Source organism: Nyctereutes procyonoides, unplaced genomic scaffold, assembly GCF_905146905.1.
Source record: "Nyctereutes procyonoides isolate TBG_1078 unplaced genomic scaffold, NYPRO_anot_genome, whole genome shotgun sequence".
In the NCBI taxonomy this organism is placed as follows: Eukaryota; Metazoa; Chordata; class Mammalia; order Carnivora; family Canidae; genus Nyctereutes; species Nyctereutes procyonoides.
The window spans coordinates 26707699-26724972 of NW_026575030.1; the positions used below are offsets into that span (position 1 = coordinate 26707699).

Genomic DNA, 17274 nt, shown 5'->3' on the forward strand with positions numbered 1-17274 from the left:
AAAAAAGTTGAAAGGATTTTGTTCAACAAAGTATTTTTTTGAACTTTCTAGCAGACATAAATATATAAAAATACATTAAACTTAAATACATCAAATCTTTTGATAGCTGAAATGTAGAAAAAAAGCTTAGTGCATGGGTTATTAGTATCTATATGACACTTATGACAACTTTTTCACACTGAAAAAAAGGGCTTTGATGGCTCCTCTTCAAGGGGCTGGGAAACCCCTTAAGGACACTCCAGAAAGGAGGTGCTGAGGATGCAGGGTTTTTCCCCACCAGCCCCTGGGCAGCTGCCCTGCTCCTTCTCTTTGCAGGACACGGTGAAGAATGTTCCCTCCTGGCTTTGTCAGGTATACGTGGCTGCCCAAGGTGAGACCAGGATGCAGGTAAAACTTGTCTCTGGGGATACCTGCCCCTCCTCTCCCTTTCCCTGCATTCTTTACCCACCTGAACAAGTGGGTGCTTTTGTCCCAGAACAAACTCATGCTAAAGGAATCAGAGAATGTAAATGTTCTGCATTCCCTGGGTGTCAGGGCAAAGTTTAGATCACAGGAAAAGTAAACCAACAAGCACTTTAAGTTGCTGGGCTTGATCTATAAAGATGTAACTCAAGTCCTGCAGCACTTGGGTAGGAGTTATTTCAGGGTGGGGGGTGGGGGTGGGACCCCATCACAGTGTAAGGAAAAAACCACTGTTCTAAGCATAGGGGCCAAGAATAGAAGTCTAGACCCAATTCCAAGGGTTCTTAGCTCTGCTGGTAGCAGATTTGCTTCCATCTATGAAGCCGGGACATGACCTTGCTGTCTGTGGCTTAGGGCTGAAGCCTCTGCGGCTGCGTAGTGTTAGAGGCTCCACAGGCAGGTGGGGCCGACGCTGTGCTCTATAGTGCTGCATGTCAAGGTTTTCTAGGGTCCCTGAAGAGTAGAGTGAATACAAAATATGGGAAACGCAGGTCATTATACAAAATCACCAGCCTTAAGCTCAAAAATGTCTGAAAAAGCTCATGCTGTCTCTTAAAAATGCATGCATATTTTGCATTTTATATCCAAAGATATGAATGACTGATTGGTATTAAAATAATACTTTAAACTCCTTATTGTCAAGAGAAAAAAGCCTAATGATCATGTTCTCACGCTGTCTCTCCTTTGACCTATGTAGCTTCTGGCTGTACCTGCTGGATGCATGCAGGTACCAGGCGGAGAAGCACAGATCTGAAAAATTCTCAACAGGATCACCCCCACGTTTCTCCATACTGGAATCTTCTGGACTTGCAATGGTGGAGGGCATCCTTACCCCCACACGGACAAGCTTCACTGCAGGAGAGTCTTTTGCGCCTTCTCACCCCCACCTGGCTCTCTCTGTTCCCACCCACCCCACTGCAAGCCAAATCACTGCGCTCAGGGAAGAAGAAACAGTCCATCAAAATCGGTCCAGGAGCAACTGTAGAGAGTTTTAAGGTCTCACCGCCAAAAGAATTTTCCTGCTGGACCTCATGATGCCTACAATGCCTAGAACAGACAGGCAAAAGAGGCAGATGCCCACAAACATGCCGATCCAGGCCGCCCCGTAGATGTCATCGTTGTCGGTGGCTTCAAGCAGCGGGTAGAGTCTGTGCTGGTCGGATACAAAGAAGATGCACTCTGCCGTCAGGGCGATGCCGCACATCTGGGGGCAGAGGGCGTCTGTCAGGCTGGGGGGCAGGAGAGAAGCATCGGGAGAAGGATGCAGAAGTGTGGGAAGGGGGTTATGAGAAAGACTAACTCCGTCCCTGCAGAGGCTCAAAGTGATGGACTCATCACCAGGACATCAAACAGCTCATTCCATCCTATTAATACATTGCATGCTTCCTCCCACCAGTCACTCCCTTATTGCTGTTTGGGAAAAGACCCAGGCAATTTCAGACCATCTAGAGTCCTTGGGGGCATGAACCACAAGCAACATCTTGTGGGGAGATCACCTCCCACTCTCCCACTGCCTTTCACCCAAATTCCTGGATTATAATATTTAACCCATTCTTGGTCATGCTCATTGGTGCCAGAGAGGCATTGAGTATTAGAGCTGGAAGGAACTTTGGTGGTTATCTTTCTCACCCCTTGCATTTTATAGACAAGGGACGTTGGCCTTGAAAGCCGATGACTTGTCCAGAGTCACATGGACTTGGAGGCAGGCTGGGCCCAGAGCCAGCAATCCTGGCTCTCAAGTGCTCTGTCAGCATGCCACACCCACACAGTGTGGCCTCTGAGCCACTCTCACATCCTGGTATTGCCTTCTGTGTGATAAGGACAAGTAAATGCAAACATTTATCCCCAACAGGCTTAATAGAACAGTTCCACGGAAATCAAACTGAGGTGAAGTAGAAAAGAAACACCACAGCCTGTGTGTGGTGGGAATGTTTGGACACTGACCATGGTTGACCTGGCTTCTTTCAGATTTTTGTGTCTTAAAGTTGGGAGGGAAAGATCCATTCTTTTTTAAAATCATGGTCTTTCAACATATTGCGCAGTTCCACATGATAGTTTATATAATCAAGTTCTAGCTAACATATTTTACTATCACATTTCCTGAAAAAAAGAAAAGAGAGAGGAAGCCAGTAATTATATCATTATTTTCCTTTAAACTTTCAAAAGTGAGAGTTTAAAGGAAAAATAAATAATAATCCAAATAATAAAAAATAATCCCCAAACCATGATTTCAGAAAGAACTTCCTGAAAAATACTTGTTACTTACACCAACAATCACATTTCCAAAAATCAGCAGGCCCTGGAAGCAACGAACAGTGGAGTCATCTTTGGCCATCTTCAGGATTTCCCACAAGCTGAAGACACAATGGAGAACATTACAACTGAATCGGACCAGGTGACAAATGCCGCTCCAAGTTCCTGGATATGCCTACCTCACACCATCACGTATCACCTTCTTGTGTTCCGAAGCATCCAAACCAAAGTCAGGCAATCATTTAGCAAGGGAGGGAATTTGGTTACTAAGCTCTCGAATCACTGTCATTTTTTTAAAAAGCCTTTATTTATTTATTCATGAGAGACACAGAGAGGCAGAGACACAGGCAGAGGGAGAAGCAGGCTCCTTGCAGGGAGATGGATGCAGGACTTGATTCCAGGACCCCAGGATCACGACCTGAGCTGAAGGCAGATGCTCAGCCAATGAGCCACCCAGGCGCCCCTGGATTTGAGATATTTTAAAGTAGACCCAAAAGGTTTTGCTTAAGTATTTGGTGTTGGATAAGAGAAGAACAATTAAAGATAACTTGAAAATTATTATTATTATTTAAATTATTATTTGAAAATGGTAAATCCATGGCAGTTGGTGCCCATATTGATTACAGGCAGGTGTTAAAAATCATTATTATCAGAATATTCTGTTACCTTCAAAAATAGCTGGCAATTTTAAAAGTACCCTGTTTATCCAAAGGATACAAAAATAGATATTCGAAGGGGCACATGCACTCTGATGTTTATGGCAGCATTATCAACAATAGCCAAACTATGGCAAGAACCAAGTGTCCATTGATTGATGAATGGATAAAGAAGATGTCACACACACACACACACACACACACACACACACACACTGGGAATATTACTCAGCCATAAAAAAGAATGAAATCTTGTCATTTGCAATGACTTGGATGGAACTAGAGCATATTACGCTAAGCGAAATAAGTTAATTCCACTCACATGTGGAATTTAAGGAATAAAACAGATGAACATAGGAGAAGGGAAGGAAAAATAAAGTGAGATAAAAACAGGAAGAGGCAAACCATAGGAGATTCTTAGGTATAGAGAACAAACTGAGGGTTGCTGGAGGGGAGGTGGGCGGGGGGAATGGGCTGGGTGGGGGATGGGCATTAAGGAGGGCATGTGTCATGACGGGCACTGGGTGTTATATGATGAGTGTGATGAGTCACTGAATTCTATTCCTGAAACCAATACTACACTATATGCTAACTAACTTGAATTTAAAGAAAAGCTCAGAATAAATAAGTAAGTAAAAATCAAAAGTACCCTATTGCACAAGGTAGGGGGTGGGAAAAGAGGCGTTGACATAAAGTTCCTTCCATGTGCCACTCAACTAGGACACATCTAACTCTCATAGCCTGATTAGGTAGAAAAAGAAAAAAGGTGAGGAGCCTCATTCTGCAGATGAGGAAACTAAAGCTTTAATTTAGGTAATTAAGGTCCCTGGGGCCATGCGATCAGTAAGTGGAAGAGCTAGGCTGGAGGCGTTGGCCAGTGTGGCTGGAGCTCCAGGTCATCCCCCCAGCCCACTCTGGCTCCCAGAAATTATTCATGAGGTTTAGTGCTTTGTATGGCACTAAAAATCAGTGGGCCTCTCCCTCCCTGAGGATTCTCTGGAAGGAACACGGAGGTAAGTGTTTTGGGTCAATTACTTTAGCTTTTATATTTCAAATGCCTTCAGATATGCCATCCAGGGGGCTCCTGGGTGGCTCACATGGTTGAGCATCTACCCTTCCGTTCAGGTCAAGATCTCCGGGTCCTGGGATGGAGCTTTGGGTGGGGCTCCCTGCTCAGCGGGGAGCCTGCCTCTGCCTCTCCCTCGGCCTCTGCCTCTGCTTGTGTTCTCTCTCTCTCTCTCTCTCTCTCTCTCTCTGTCTCAAATGAGTAAATAAATCTTTAAAAAAAGAAAAGCCATCCACATCTCTTACCATGTTACTGATTTGAGTAACGAATCACTGCCTGCACTCAGGCTCTAAGTCAAAATGTATTAAATGATACAACCTGAGTTTTGAGGTGTACAAAGATATATAAGGGAGATTGCTGTGTTCTAGGATTTTATGCTCTGGCAGGGAAGCTGAGATAGTTCCTAAATAGTCTTCTTACATCCAGTAAGACCCTAAGTGCTGTGTGGGAGTTCTGATTATGGAAATGGAAGCCCTCCAGAGTGTGTATGGTTTGGGTGAGGAGACTAGAGGTGTAGGGTGGGTGTGGGAGGAAGGTGGGGTGGCTGACATTCCAGGGAAAGGAAAAAGTCGGGGAGCGGAGACCTAGAAGAGCAAGGTGGCCCTGGAGTAGCAATGGAGGCAGTGTGGCTGCAGTGCCCGTTGGTACAGGGGATCAATGGGAGGCAAGCCTTCTACGTGACTCAGACCTTGCTAAAATTGAACTTCATTATTCTACCCTACTGTAAGCATTAATGACCTTCCAAGTAATCTCAACTTCTCTATTTTCCCTTGCTCTTCAGCTGGGTAGCTATGGGGATTGAAGGAGTCATAATCCATGAGTGTCTGGGGCCCAGAATTGAGGGCATCCGTGGGTCATCCATCAACGTTTGCTGAGTGAATAGAAGAAAGCAGGCCACTGGGATAAGATCTTTGTGTGTAGTTTCTGCTTGGAAGTGGCATTCATTCTTCCCTGCAATTGTTCCAGTGACTGTTACCTGCCAGACTGAGTGGAGCCAGGGTGCCCTGAAGGAGTTAATGCACAGGCACCACCAAGGGAGATCTTTACTCGTGTGACCAGACCAGTCACATTGTAAAGTTCATTACCGGTATGCACAGACATTGCTCCTGACCAGCTGAGTGATGATCTAGAGACAAAAATAAATAGACGGGGAAAGTTCAGACAACACAAGTATAGAGAGTCAGGGGCAAAAGTCTGGAGAAGCCAAGGGCAGCACTATTTCGACCAGTCCGGACTAGGCACCCATTTGTTGGGTCGCAGCCTGTTTGGGTTGATTAGCTGGGCTTAAAGAACAGAAAGAGGGCAACGTGTTCTTGCAAGGAATTTCAAGTGTGATTGCAGCAACATGGATTCAAGAAAAAATGAGTGTAGGTCGAATCAAAGGGGAAGAAGGACTACAGACAAGAGGAAGAGTATAGGCAGGCCACCACGCTGGGCTTTCAGGGTGTTGCTGAAGGGACCTGAACATGGGATTGGGCCTGGGTGACTCGTTAGGCCCCATAACCCACTTTTCCAAAGACGACCTGCCACAGCGAGTTCTATAAAGGGGGAAGAGACAAATGGGTACTCTGTGGGAGGACTGCCTGTCAGGATCAGGATGGGACCCAGACAAGAGTGGGAGAAAAGAAGGAGGAGGCTGATGAGGGGTGGCTTTGAGCAAAAAGAAGAGTGAACTGAGCCGGGCAGCAGTAGGAAGTGCTGGGGAGGCAGCCTGACTGTGGGGGAACCCCTGGAGGGCCAGGATGTAGCCATGGGCAAGGCCACAAGCCTTCTCTCCCCTTGCCCCGTGCATTCTCCTCTCCGTCAGGCCTCTGGGGTCAGCGGCACGCAATAACCGAGGAAGTCACTCCCATCCTCCAAAATAACAAAACCATGATGAAAGCTGTCATGGAATGAGCACTTTGGGTGTCCTCAGCTCACAGTAGGCACCTCATGCTCATCTCTCAACAGAGCCAAGAGGTGTTGTTTGGTTTGTTTGGGCGTTTGTTCACTTATTTTATTTTATTTATTTATTTTTAATTTTTAATTTTTATTTTTGTTTGTTCACTTTTTTAACCAAAATTTGTACTAATTTCTTACGGCTGCTGTAACAAGTTACTACAAACTCAATGGCTTAAAGCAACACAAATGTAACCTCCGAGGTGGAGGTCAGACGTGTGAAATGAGTCTCACTGGGATAAAATCAACCTGTCCGCAGAGCGGCCCTCCTGGAGCATCTAGGGGAGAATCTGTTTTCTTGTCATTTCCCAGATGAAGAGAGGGAGGCTTGAGAGATTGCTTACTTTTACTCAAGGCCACTCTACCAGAAAATGCAAAGGCTTAGATTCAGGGGCGCCTGGGTGGCTCAGTCAGGTAAGGGTCTGCCTTCCACTCAGGTCATGGTCCCGGGTCCTGGGATGCAGCTCCGTCTGGGGCTCCCTGCTCAGCGGGGAGTCTGCTCCTGTCTCTCCCTCTGACCCTCCTCCCTCTTCCTCTCTCTCTCAAATAAATAAATACTCTTGAAAAAAATAAAAAGCTGAGATTCAAACCCAAGTCTGCCTGGCTTTGGATATTTTAGTTAAACGCTATACAGTTTCTGAAGTCCTGTCACAGAGCTAATATAAAAGCAACCCCTGGCTCACTTCTGTGATGACCCTCAAGCAGAGCGAACAGGTCCCCCGTGTGGCTCAGATGCCTTTGCCAAGGTCAGAATCACGGGGCCTCTCTTCACTCACCTCTCCAGCTTCCTGTGTCTCCGTAGCTCCTGTCTCCTTAGCTCCTTGACATTGCACGAATATTTGCACATTTTCCTCAAACCCAGGGCTGCACCCACATGTTTTTCCAGAAAACTTGTTCAGATATATCCCAACCCTGCAGTTTTTTTCACCCACCTCTTAGGACCAAAATTCTTGGAAGGAAAAGGTGCAAATGTGCAGGTTAATGTGAACTGACATTTCATAGCGTCTCCTTGGTTGCTTGTGTTTTAGATTAGGTTGGTGTCTAGAGGACCCAAAACATTTGTTGCATCTGCCACACAGCCACAAATGTCCAGTGAGATGGTAGTTAGGGAGCCACGTGTAGGCTTCTCAGGGCTCACGGGGTAGCCTGGTGGCTGTAGTCTGTGAGCACACCCTGGACTTGGGGTCAGAATGCCAAGGTTCAAACCCCAGTCTTGTCCATTCTTTCTGTGGACCCCTGGACAGTGCTACTCAATGTCTACTTCCCCATTTATAAAAAATGGGTAAGACGCAATGTGTTTGATGGGGTCTTTGTGATTGCTGAGATAAAAGATGGGGAAGTGGTTGGCAAAAACTTTTTGCTTATAAACATGAGAAACTGTGATTGATAACCAGTGGCAGACTTAGGAAGAGCAGGAAATTGGGCTATGGCTTTGCTTTATGCACCAGTGACTCCTGGGGCCTCGCCAGGAGGTTGGAAGTTGACTGGTCCCATGGCCAATGTCTTCCAGGTTGAGGTGAAGCAGTCTCTCTACCTTCCCTCTATCTCCTGCCTAGGATCCACTCTGCTGTAGGGATCTATAGGCTTTACACATGTGTGCTTCTTCTTATTTTCCATGGAAGGATTCAGGGGTGAGGGGTGGGGTAATAATCTCTTTGGAACCAGAAAAAAAGCTACCCCGTTGTGCTTGGGGTATGTGGCCAGAGTCAGGTATCAAGTAGCACATCTGGATGGGAGGGACCCTCTCTGCATTCCATCAGCATTCCTGAACCGTCAACACCCGGATACTGGGCTTCATCGCTCTGGCTTTGGCTAGCTCCAGGGCCTCTGCTCCAGACTGAGGTGATGTAGAGCGGACACTCGTTATTCTCCTCTGTGCCCAGGCCGCTTTCCTCCTGATGCAGAATTTACTTAGGGAGGATTCTGCTCCCCTTCTGCAGTCTTTTCTCCTGGTATCAACATACAAAGGGGCCCCTGCACTTTTCTGCATGAGTCTCCAAAGCAGGAGAAGGCCCTGGGACTGCATTTCATTTATCTTTCTAGGTCCAAGGTGGCACAGTGCTTGACACATAGTCGGCACTCAATAAATTATTTTGCTAAATAAAAGGCAGATAAAGTAGATTTTAGCCTGGGTTAGAGAATACAGTAAAGTGGGAAGAGCAGGGGCTTTGGACAGACCTGAGTCTGAATCTCTGCTCTGCTGCTTACCGGTTTTGTGGGCTCAGGTCGTTTCTTTTTTTTTTTTTTTTTTTTTTAATTTTTTATTTACTTAGGATAGTCACAGAGAGAGAGAGAGAGAGGCAGAGACACAGGCAGAGGGAGAAGCAGGCTCCATGCACCGGGAGCCCGACGTGGGATTCGATCCCGGGTCTCCAGGATCGCGCCCTGGGCCAAAGGCAGGCGCCAAACCGCTGCGCCACCCAGGGATCCCCTCAGGTCGTTTCTTAATCTTACTGAGCTTTATCTCTAAACAGGTATCATAATCACTAACTCAAAAGGTTACTGTGAAAATTCAGTGAAAATATAGGTGAATATTAATACAATATTGTTACCCAACCAATATTAATTTTATCTTTGCCTCAATTTCTTGAAGCAGATAGACCAAGCCAACAGACTTGAATGGTGAAAGCACTGAAAACTAGTGATTTAATTTTGCTTTAAAACACAGAGCCACATTTCAAAGAACATATGATTTTAATACAGGATGTGAATATATAAAACCAGATCAAAGTTTGGCTGAAGCAAGAGTGGAGAGTTTTCCCTCATCAGTTCTGAATTTCCAAGCCACATGGTGAGCCCCCACGTGGCTAGGAACCACTCTTCTAGAACTAACAGGAATGAAAGATGTAGGAAAAGTACTGAGTTCAAAGGCAGTTGCCCAGGGAGTTAGAAGACACTCAAGAGTGAAGTTGGGAAACCCTGGTCAAGAGGTAATGTTGATATTACCTAGTCTCTGTGTCAAAGAGACCTGTGTTGGGTGGAAAACTTCTAGGAAAGTTTCCTGGAAAAGAGGCAACTTCCATAATAGACAGAGAAGGGGTCTGGGAAGGGGTTCCTGGCACACTTGGAGCAAAGGCAATGTGATTTCTATGAAAGGAAATGGTCAGGCCTGGCTAAGCCTTCAGAATTCTTTGAAGGCTCTGAACACCTGTGCACCAGGGCAGACTAATGAACTTATTAAGTTAAAACAAGAAAAACTTTGACAACTTTTCACACCGATAGCTGTTAAAAAAAAAAAAAAACAAACAACATTATGAATTTATTGCCCTTACTGGAGAAGACAGGCATGGAGAGAGAACCAAAGGGAGGCCCAGATGGCACCATTCTACATACAGAATATAAACTGTGGTGTTCCCTAGGGCTTTGCCTAGGATGTGGTGCCCAGTTGTTTGATCAAATACCAGTCTAGATATTGCTGTGAAGCCTTACAGACATGATTGACATTTAAATCATGATATTAAATCAATAGGCTTTGAATAAAGCAGATTACTTTCCACAACAGGGATGGGCCTCTTCTAATCAGTTGAGGGCCTTCAGGGCAAAGATAGATTTCCCAAGCAATTCTACCTCAAAACTGCAGATTTCAGACTTAAGACTGTACCATCAGCTTCTTTCCTGAATTTTTGGTTGCTCTACAGATTTCAGGCTTGCGAGCTCCTACAACCATGTGAGCTATTTCCTTAAAACAAATATCTGTTTATTTGGCTGAAGATGTAGCTTTGTAGTCAGTCCTCTTGTTGAGCAAATGAGGAAACTGAGGCTCCCAGAGGGGAAGTGACTTGTTCAAGATCACGGATGTGTTGTTTACAGAGTCAAGATTCAAGTCCAGATCTCCTGACTCTTAACAGCCTTTTATTTATTTATTTTTAAGATTTTATTTATTTATTCATAAGAGACACAGAGAGAGAGAGAGGCAGAGGGAGAAGCAGGTTCTGTGAAGGGAGCATGATATGGGACTTGATTCCAGGACCCTGGGATCATGACCTGAGCCAAAGGCAGACGCTCAACCACTGAGCCACCCAGACATCCCTTAACAGCCCTTTAGCGAGTTTGTCACTAATCATTCTTCTTTTTAAGATAGGTAGGCACCACCTCCCTTTATGCTTCTTTAAAGTTGAGAGAAAGCCCCAATGCCCTGCCCTGTTCTTTTCCCTTACAGGTTAAGCCATGAAGGGAGTCTCATAAACAAAGCTGGCAAGGATAGAGCCTTCTGCCTTTGCCCTCCATTCAAAGTCTTCCTCACTCATTACCCTAATTTCTAAAATCCCACAAGAGAATCACTCGTTTGCTCCTGATCAGAATGCACATCCATATAAAAGAGGCACACTGAGTCTTATGAGCCACCAGTGTCAATGCCTCAATGTGAATAATTTTATCAGATCCCTTATATTTCCAAAGGGAAAAGAAAGACACACGAGAGAGAAAGAGACCCAAGGAGTATAGAACCTCAATGGACTACCCTAACTCATGATCTGGGGTCTTGGGGCTGTCTTCCGTGGATAGAGACTGAGTCTCTGCAATATGATGTGTCTTCCCATCCTACCTTCTTCCCTTTTAGCCTCCAGTATGTATCAGCTATTTCAAATATGGGGTCTATGGAAACTTTCGTGTGTTATTCCAACATACCACTTCCCCCATAGGTGTTAGAGTTGCTTTTTAACTTGGCAGGGATAGAAAAGAAGCAAATGGGGTGAGGCGAATTTTAAAAGGTGAGATTGGTAGAGGGCTGTTAAGAGAGCCAATTAGTGGCTGTCCACTTCAGAAATGTTATCACCCTTGACTGAAAGTATGCAGCTTGCCTGAAAGTGTTTTCCACATTCAAGAATAGCCTCTGTGAGCCCCACCCTGTGGAAAACTGCCCAGTGGCCTGGCACCATGATGATATACTCCAATTGCTCAACATCCCAGGAACTCCTTTGCTCTGAGGAGGGCAAACATTTTAAAAGGCTAGGTTTTATTTTTTTTCCTTGTGCCCTCATTCCATTTGTTTTCTTATAAAAATTACTCATATCTGTAGTGTTGATGTTTCCAGACACATTGAATGGGTCTAAAAACCATTGCTCACTAAACAAACCCTTTCAAAGCAGAAGAAAAAGAAGTTAGTCTCTCCCATCAAGCATGAGCTCATTTTTTCAAGTTCATTACCTCTTTTCCTCACCCAAGTTTGTTGGGCCAGAGCACACGCAAACCACACCTCAAACTCTAGCTCATGCTAAAGAAATTTGGATTAACAAAGGAAAAAAAAAAAAAAAGAGAGCGAGAAATAGGAGAGGAAGAAACAAGAAACACACAGTGCTGTTCCCTTAGCCCCGACCTTGAAACCCAGAACAAAGGCAGACAGTTGCTCGACTTGGAGGGGAGAAGAAAGGTGGGTGTGGGGATTTTAGATCAGAGCCATTGCTGGTCTGCTTATATTTAGGGAAGGGATGAGTCCCTGGGAAAGGTGACAGGCAGTGCTTGTTCCCATGGCCATGACACCCAGGGCTCACAGCATCCATTGGTTTTTCTCCCTTTTAAGCTCTAAACCTGCTTTCAATAATATGGTAACTAGTAGCCACATGTAGCTATTTTCATTCAAACTAGTTCAATTACATAACATTTAAAATTCAAAATAAAATAAAATAAAATTCAATCCTTGATGAGATGAGCACTGGGTTATGCTATACATTGGCAAACTGAACTCCAATAAAAAAAAATTAAAAATAAAATTCAATCCTTTGGTTGCAATAGCCCCATTTTAAGTGCTCAATAGCACTTGTAGTTGGTGGCTATTGTATAGAACATTTCCATCATCACAGAGAGTCCTATTGGATGGCACTGCTCTGGACTCTTGATGTTTGCCAGCTGACCTCAGAGTCATTCACCCACCTTAAGTCAGGACTAAGAAGCAGTGGCTCATTCTCAGGCAAGTGAGGACCTCAGGGGCGGGCAGTGCCAGCTGGATGCCCGGCCCCAAGGCAGGAATGCTATGGAGACTCCTTGGGGAGGTAAGATTTGGCGCCTCTTCATGAATTCAGCCTTTGCCCCAGTTAGGGAACATCAGGGGTGTGGGCAGCCTGCAGGGGCTCATCGGTATTTGCTCTTGGTAAGAATGTAAGCAGGAGAGGTCAACAAGAAACTCTGAGATTTCATTTGTTTTTCTCGACTAAATGGTGTATAAATTCCCTTTTGGATTTACAAGTCTATGATTCTTTCCAGGTAGTTAAAAAAGAAATTGGTGATTTGGTTTTTCAGCCTATTGTAGCAGAAAGCAAAAAAGGCTGTTACAGCAGAAAGCAAAATGAGGAAAAAAAAAAAAAAGCAAAATGAGAAAATTTCCTCATTAAGGAGAACTAATCAAAAGGAAAACTGTTTCTTTACAAGATTTGAAAATGTGTGTGTGTGTATAAAATCTAAATGAATTCTTTCTTCTTCTGGTTAGCCAACTGTATTCAGGGAAGAAGTGATTGGTTAACATTGTCTTTAATTTAAAAAAGGACATTGAAATTAAAGAAATTCCAAATGTGTTCAAAATCTTTGAAACTAGTTATAAGTGGAGTTTTAAACCTATAAACATAAACTAATACTAGCATTATTGGAAACTCAATTCGTATTACATGTAGAAATGTTGTTACAATGAAAAATATATTTAGGATCTGTGGATCCTGTAGATCAACTAATTGGTGAAGAGTAAAAATAAATTATGTAAAAATAACATTACATAGATAAAGCTCATTTGTTGACTTATTTCAACTGCCACATTTCTTAGAGTTTGCAGAGAAGAAACCATGAGTAAATTGCCTCACATATTCCATTACAGGTAGGCAGGATCAAATGATTTCAGACAAGATGACCAGGGAACTTTCTACTACATTATTAAGAAAGAACATACCCATTTCCTTAAATTTTCTTTTTGCTTCTCTGACTTCACAAGGAAATTGGGGTCCACGGGGGTCTGTCTGAAACTTTAATCAGGAGACATAGGTTTTCCCAGGGTTCTTGGATTTTCTTGGTCGTTCAGTCAGGAAATTGGAGGGTAAAATTAGGATGGGTGAATAACACTCTCAGATCCTTCATTTCAGTTCTGAGAACTGAACAATTTCAAACGGTTTGAGAAGGCAATTTGTACATTTAAAGTAAAAGAGAACAAAATCGTCATAATAATCTAAGTTACAAAAAATGATGGATCTCTTCACGAGGAAATTATCTTCTTCCCCTCGCCCTTTCAGGCCCCAGCTCACCTCCCAGGAAAGCAACCCAACCATGGAGAGTGCAGTTGGCTTCCCTGCAGAGTGAGATCCGACTACTCACCTGCCCTCTCCTCCTCCTCCTCGTCCTCTTCCTCCTCCTCCTCCTTGGGCTGTCCTGGCCCCCTCTGCACGCTGCTCTGGCCTGAGGTGCTTTTCTACCCAGCACCAATTCTCTGAACCTCCTGGACCAGGGAGGAATGGTCTGTGATTGGGAGGAGGCATCTCACATGGGCTGAACCTGATGCCGCCTGAGCTTGCCTCACTGAGGCCAGAAGTAACAGGAAGTTTCCCAACTGGAGATTTCTGCTACTTTGGAATGTGTGATTCTGACAGATGGCAGCACCTTGACAGGCCTTAGCTCATCATCACTCCTCTGGATTTCTCCTAGGTCTGGGCTTTTGTTTTTGTTTTGATTTGATTTTTTAAAAAAAATTTTATGATTTGATCCTTATTTCTGCTTTTGTGCCCTTAAAGGCCTATCTATTGTCCTGACTGCTCAGAGTCATGCTGGTACATGTCTGTCTGTCCAGGGTCATGTCTAGTTTCGGTTTTCATAACTTGCATATGCTACATTTAGGGGGGAGAGCAATTGCCCAATTAATACACTATAGGTGGTCCAAAGACCAATGAGAGTAATACTGCCCCTCCCTCTTCTCCCCTCCCCACCTCTGCCCTTCCCTCTCTTCCCCTCCTTTTGTCTTCCCTTTCCTTCCTTTCCTTCCCTTCCCTTCCCATCCACTGGAGCCACCACTTCATACCCAGCACCAACATTTCTGTTAATGTCTGCATAACATATCATGGTTTATGCACACAGTAGTTTATTTAGCCTACAGTTTGGGATGGGTGATGGCAGCAATATTAGAATTTGTTGAGTGCTTTCATCAACAGATGCAGGCATTTTCTTGGGTCTGGATCATCTCTTTAACAGGTTAGGTTCTTTAGGAAGCAGACCCCGAGACAAAGTTTAGTGTGCAGTATATTATTAGGGAATGGCCCTGCGATTAATACCCTTGGAAGGGAGAGGAAAGAAATAGGATTGGGCAGAGAGAGAAGACAAGTTGCCGTGCAGGTGGGACGGCCTCGGGCAATCCCCTCCCTCCAGCCGGGAAGCTCCAGGAGATGTTGGCCTGCGATGGTTGTTCTGCATGGGGCCCCTCTGTGATCAGTCCTTAAATAGAGGTCATCCTGGGAAGGTGGCTTTCAGGGTCAGGCTAGCTCTGAAGGGGGCTGACACTGGAGGCTGGGGTTGCCAGCACTCCCAGCAGCTGGGCAGCACACACCCCCTTGTTGGGGGGGGACCTGCATGGGGCATCGGTGATTCATCACACGCCTTATTCCTCCTCAGTCCTCCAGGACCCACTTAGATATGGCTTGATAATTCACGCAATGGAGTTCAATTGAGACTGTGAAAAATGATGCCATAGAAAAAATTTTAATGATGTGGAAATATATTCACTCATTTATTCAACAAATAGTTATCGAGAACTTCTGATGTGCCAGGCACTCTTCTAAATGCTAACAATAAAAAGAGCAGGTTATAAATAGCTTGTACAGTTTGACCTTTGTATATGAGTGTATAAATATTTGCACACATATGAATACACATTCATATATATATGAATTAAAGAGTTAAGGATGTAAAGTAAATATCAACAGATTTATATCTGGATGATATAATATGGATGGATTTTCTTTTTTTTCATAGTTTCTACGTCTGCAAAGGATCTCTATTACATTTATATAGAGAGAAACATAAATTATTAAAAGCATACTCTTTTGGAAATCTTTGTGATACAGCAGCAAGGAAGCAAACAAGGACATATGTTTCCATTCATATCCTAGGCATTTTATGTTCTATTACTAGGATTATGTGGGGGAGAAAATAAGCATGAATCTTTTCAAAATAGATAATGTGAACACAAAAGCCCATAACAAGAAAAGAGTAGCTAGGAAAGGAAGATTAATTCTCAGACAATAATTGCCACTCCTCCGCCCTCAGTACCTCTCAGAAATCTGGAAGTAAAAAGGTGTATGCATGTCTCTCTCTGCCTGGCTGTTCACTTCACCATCACCTTCCAATGCTTCTTCCTTTTCTGTGGTCATTCCAAGGTGAGCTAACAAACCTGGTGCCTGACGCGATGTCTCCTGAGCTGCAAGGTGTTGGTCCTACACGCTCCCTCAAACCTTCCAACCCTCATGGGGTCTCTCTTTCATGTTTGGGACAAGGAACTTCTCTTCACAGTCACTACATTCCCTAAATGGACCCCTCACTTCAAGTTCACTATGTTATGGGGCAGGGAGGGAGTCGCAGTGTAAACTGGATGGGAAAGCAATGGGCTTTCTGGAAGTTCTGAGTTACTTCATGGCTTTTGCTCTACGCACCAGTTTCAGGAAGAAAGGTTTTTTTTTTTGTTTTTTTGTTTTTTTTTTAAGAAAGTTTTCTTAAACCATGATTTTGTCTGCCATACTTTCAGTTCTTCTAAAAGGCCCAGGCACTGAAAGATTTACCCTTCACAGTGGACCTGTGAAGTATATACTATTATGACTCCCCATTTTACAGATGAGGGAAGCGGGGGATTGAGAAGATTAACTTGCCCGTGGTGACAGAGCTGTTTAGGGGTGACAACTCCCATTGGTCTGTCCTCAGGGACTGAACTCTCTTAACTATAGGCTATCCTGTTTGAGGGTAGACAATTGGCATAACCTTGAAAATGATATTAACATCTTAATTAATGTGATTTTTTTTTCTATTAACTGGTTAATGAGGTTAATAGAGAGTAGAATAATGTTCGTGGGATAGGTAAGAAGCCAGTGTCTATGAAACTGGCTCACAAGTCAGTCAGCCGGAGCACCGAGGCTCCCTGTGGGGTGGAGCCAGTCACCAATCAGAGCTCAGCTTCTGTTTTAGAAATGACCAAGCCAAACCTGAAGACTATGTGCCCAAGGTGCCCAGGTCCACCAGTCCTCTGGTGCCTCTTTAAGACTGCTTTTTCTCCAGCAGGTCTTGACTCCCTTTGCAAATTCTACTGAAATACATAAATTTAGGGTTTTTGGCCTTTGATGGGTCAACTGCCTTACGCAGCTGTCCTCTTGCTCAACATTAATTGACATTCGCCTATTCTCTTCAGCTCCTGTAGATGATAAATGCTTAACTTGGTTCATATTTTAGATTATGGCCACCACAAGATAACGTCTTTTTTTTTTTTAAAGATTTTATTTATTTATTCATGAGAGACACACAGAGAGAGGTGGAGACACAGACAGAGGGAGAAGCAGACTTCCCGACAAGATGACTTCTTGAAGCAAACTCAGCCCTCTCCCAGGAAAGGGACATGCCATTATTAATAACTTTTATAATTGGAGGGGACATTGGCCCATTTCAATAAGCAGTTATGGTTATTATATGGAATGATTATATGGAGTAAATATATTCTAATAAAATAACCAGTTAGCCCAGTTTTTCATCCAATGAAGAAATGTCTCTGTAACATCTTGATATTAAGTTAAAGGGGAAAGTCTGTGAAACTGGTTGTGTTTATTGCAGAGACATTTATTGAGGATGTTGTACACAATCATCCAAGTTGGGTCTAAGATATCTCAGTATCTGGAACGATTACATCTTTCCTAATGAACTAGTTTGTTTTTAACTATTTTAAAACTACTTTTAACT

The 17274-nt window shown here is 43.9% G+C and overlaps 2 protein-coding genes across 2 annotated transcripts in view; both read right to left on the reverse strand.

The window, feature by feature from the left end:
• The window catches only part of UPK1B (uroplakin 1B), a 28726-nt gene extending 14949 nt beyond the window's left edge, over positions 1–13777 (reverse strand). The window contains exons 1-3 of the mRNA XM_055315778.1: positions 13666–13777; positions 2729–2816; positions 1466–1666 (exon numbers count right to left, since the gene is read on the reverse strand). Of these exons, the coding sequence (XP_055171753.1) occupies positions 1466–1666; positions 2729–2797 (270 nt within the window). The 5' untranslated portion in view covers positions 2798–2816; positions 13666–13777. The remainder of the gene's footprint in view (positions 1–1465; positions 1667–2728; positions 2817–13665) is intronic.
• TEX55 (testis expressed 55) overlaps positions 5928–17274 on the reverse strand; it is a 29764-nt gene continuing 18417 nt past the window's right edge. The window contains exon 4 of the mRNA XM_055316021.1: positions 5928–5975. Coding sequence (XP_055171996.1) covers positions 5928–5975 — 48 coding nt within the window. The remainder of the gene's footprint in view (positions 5976–17274) is intronic.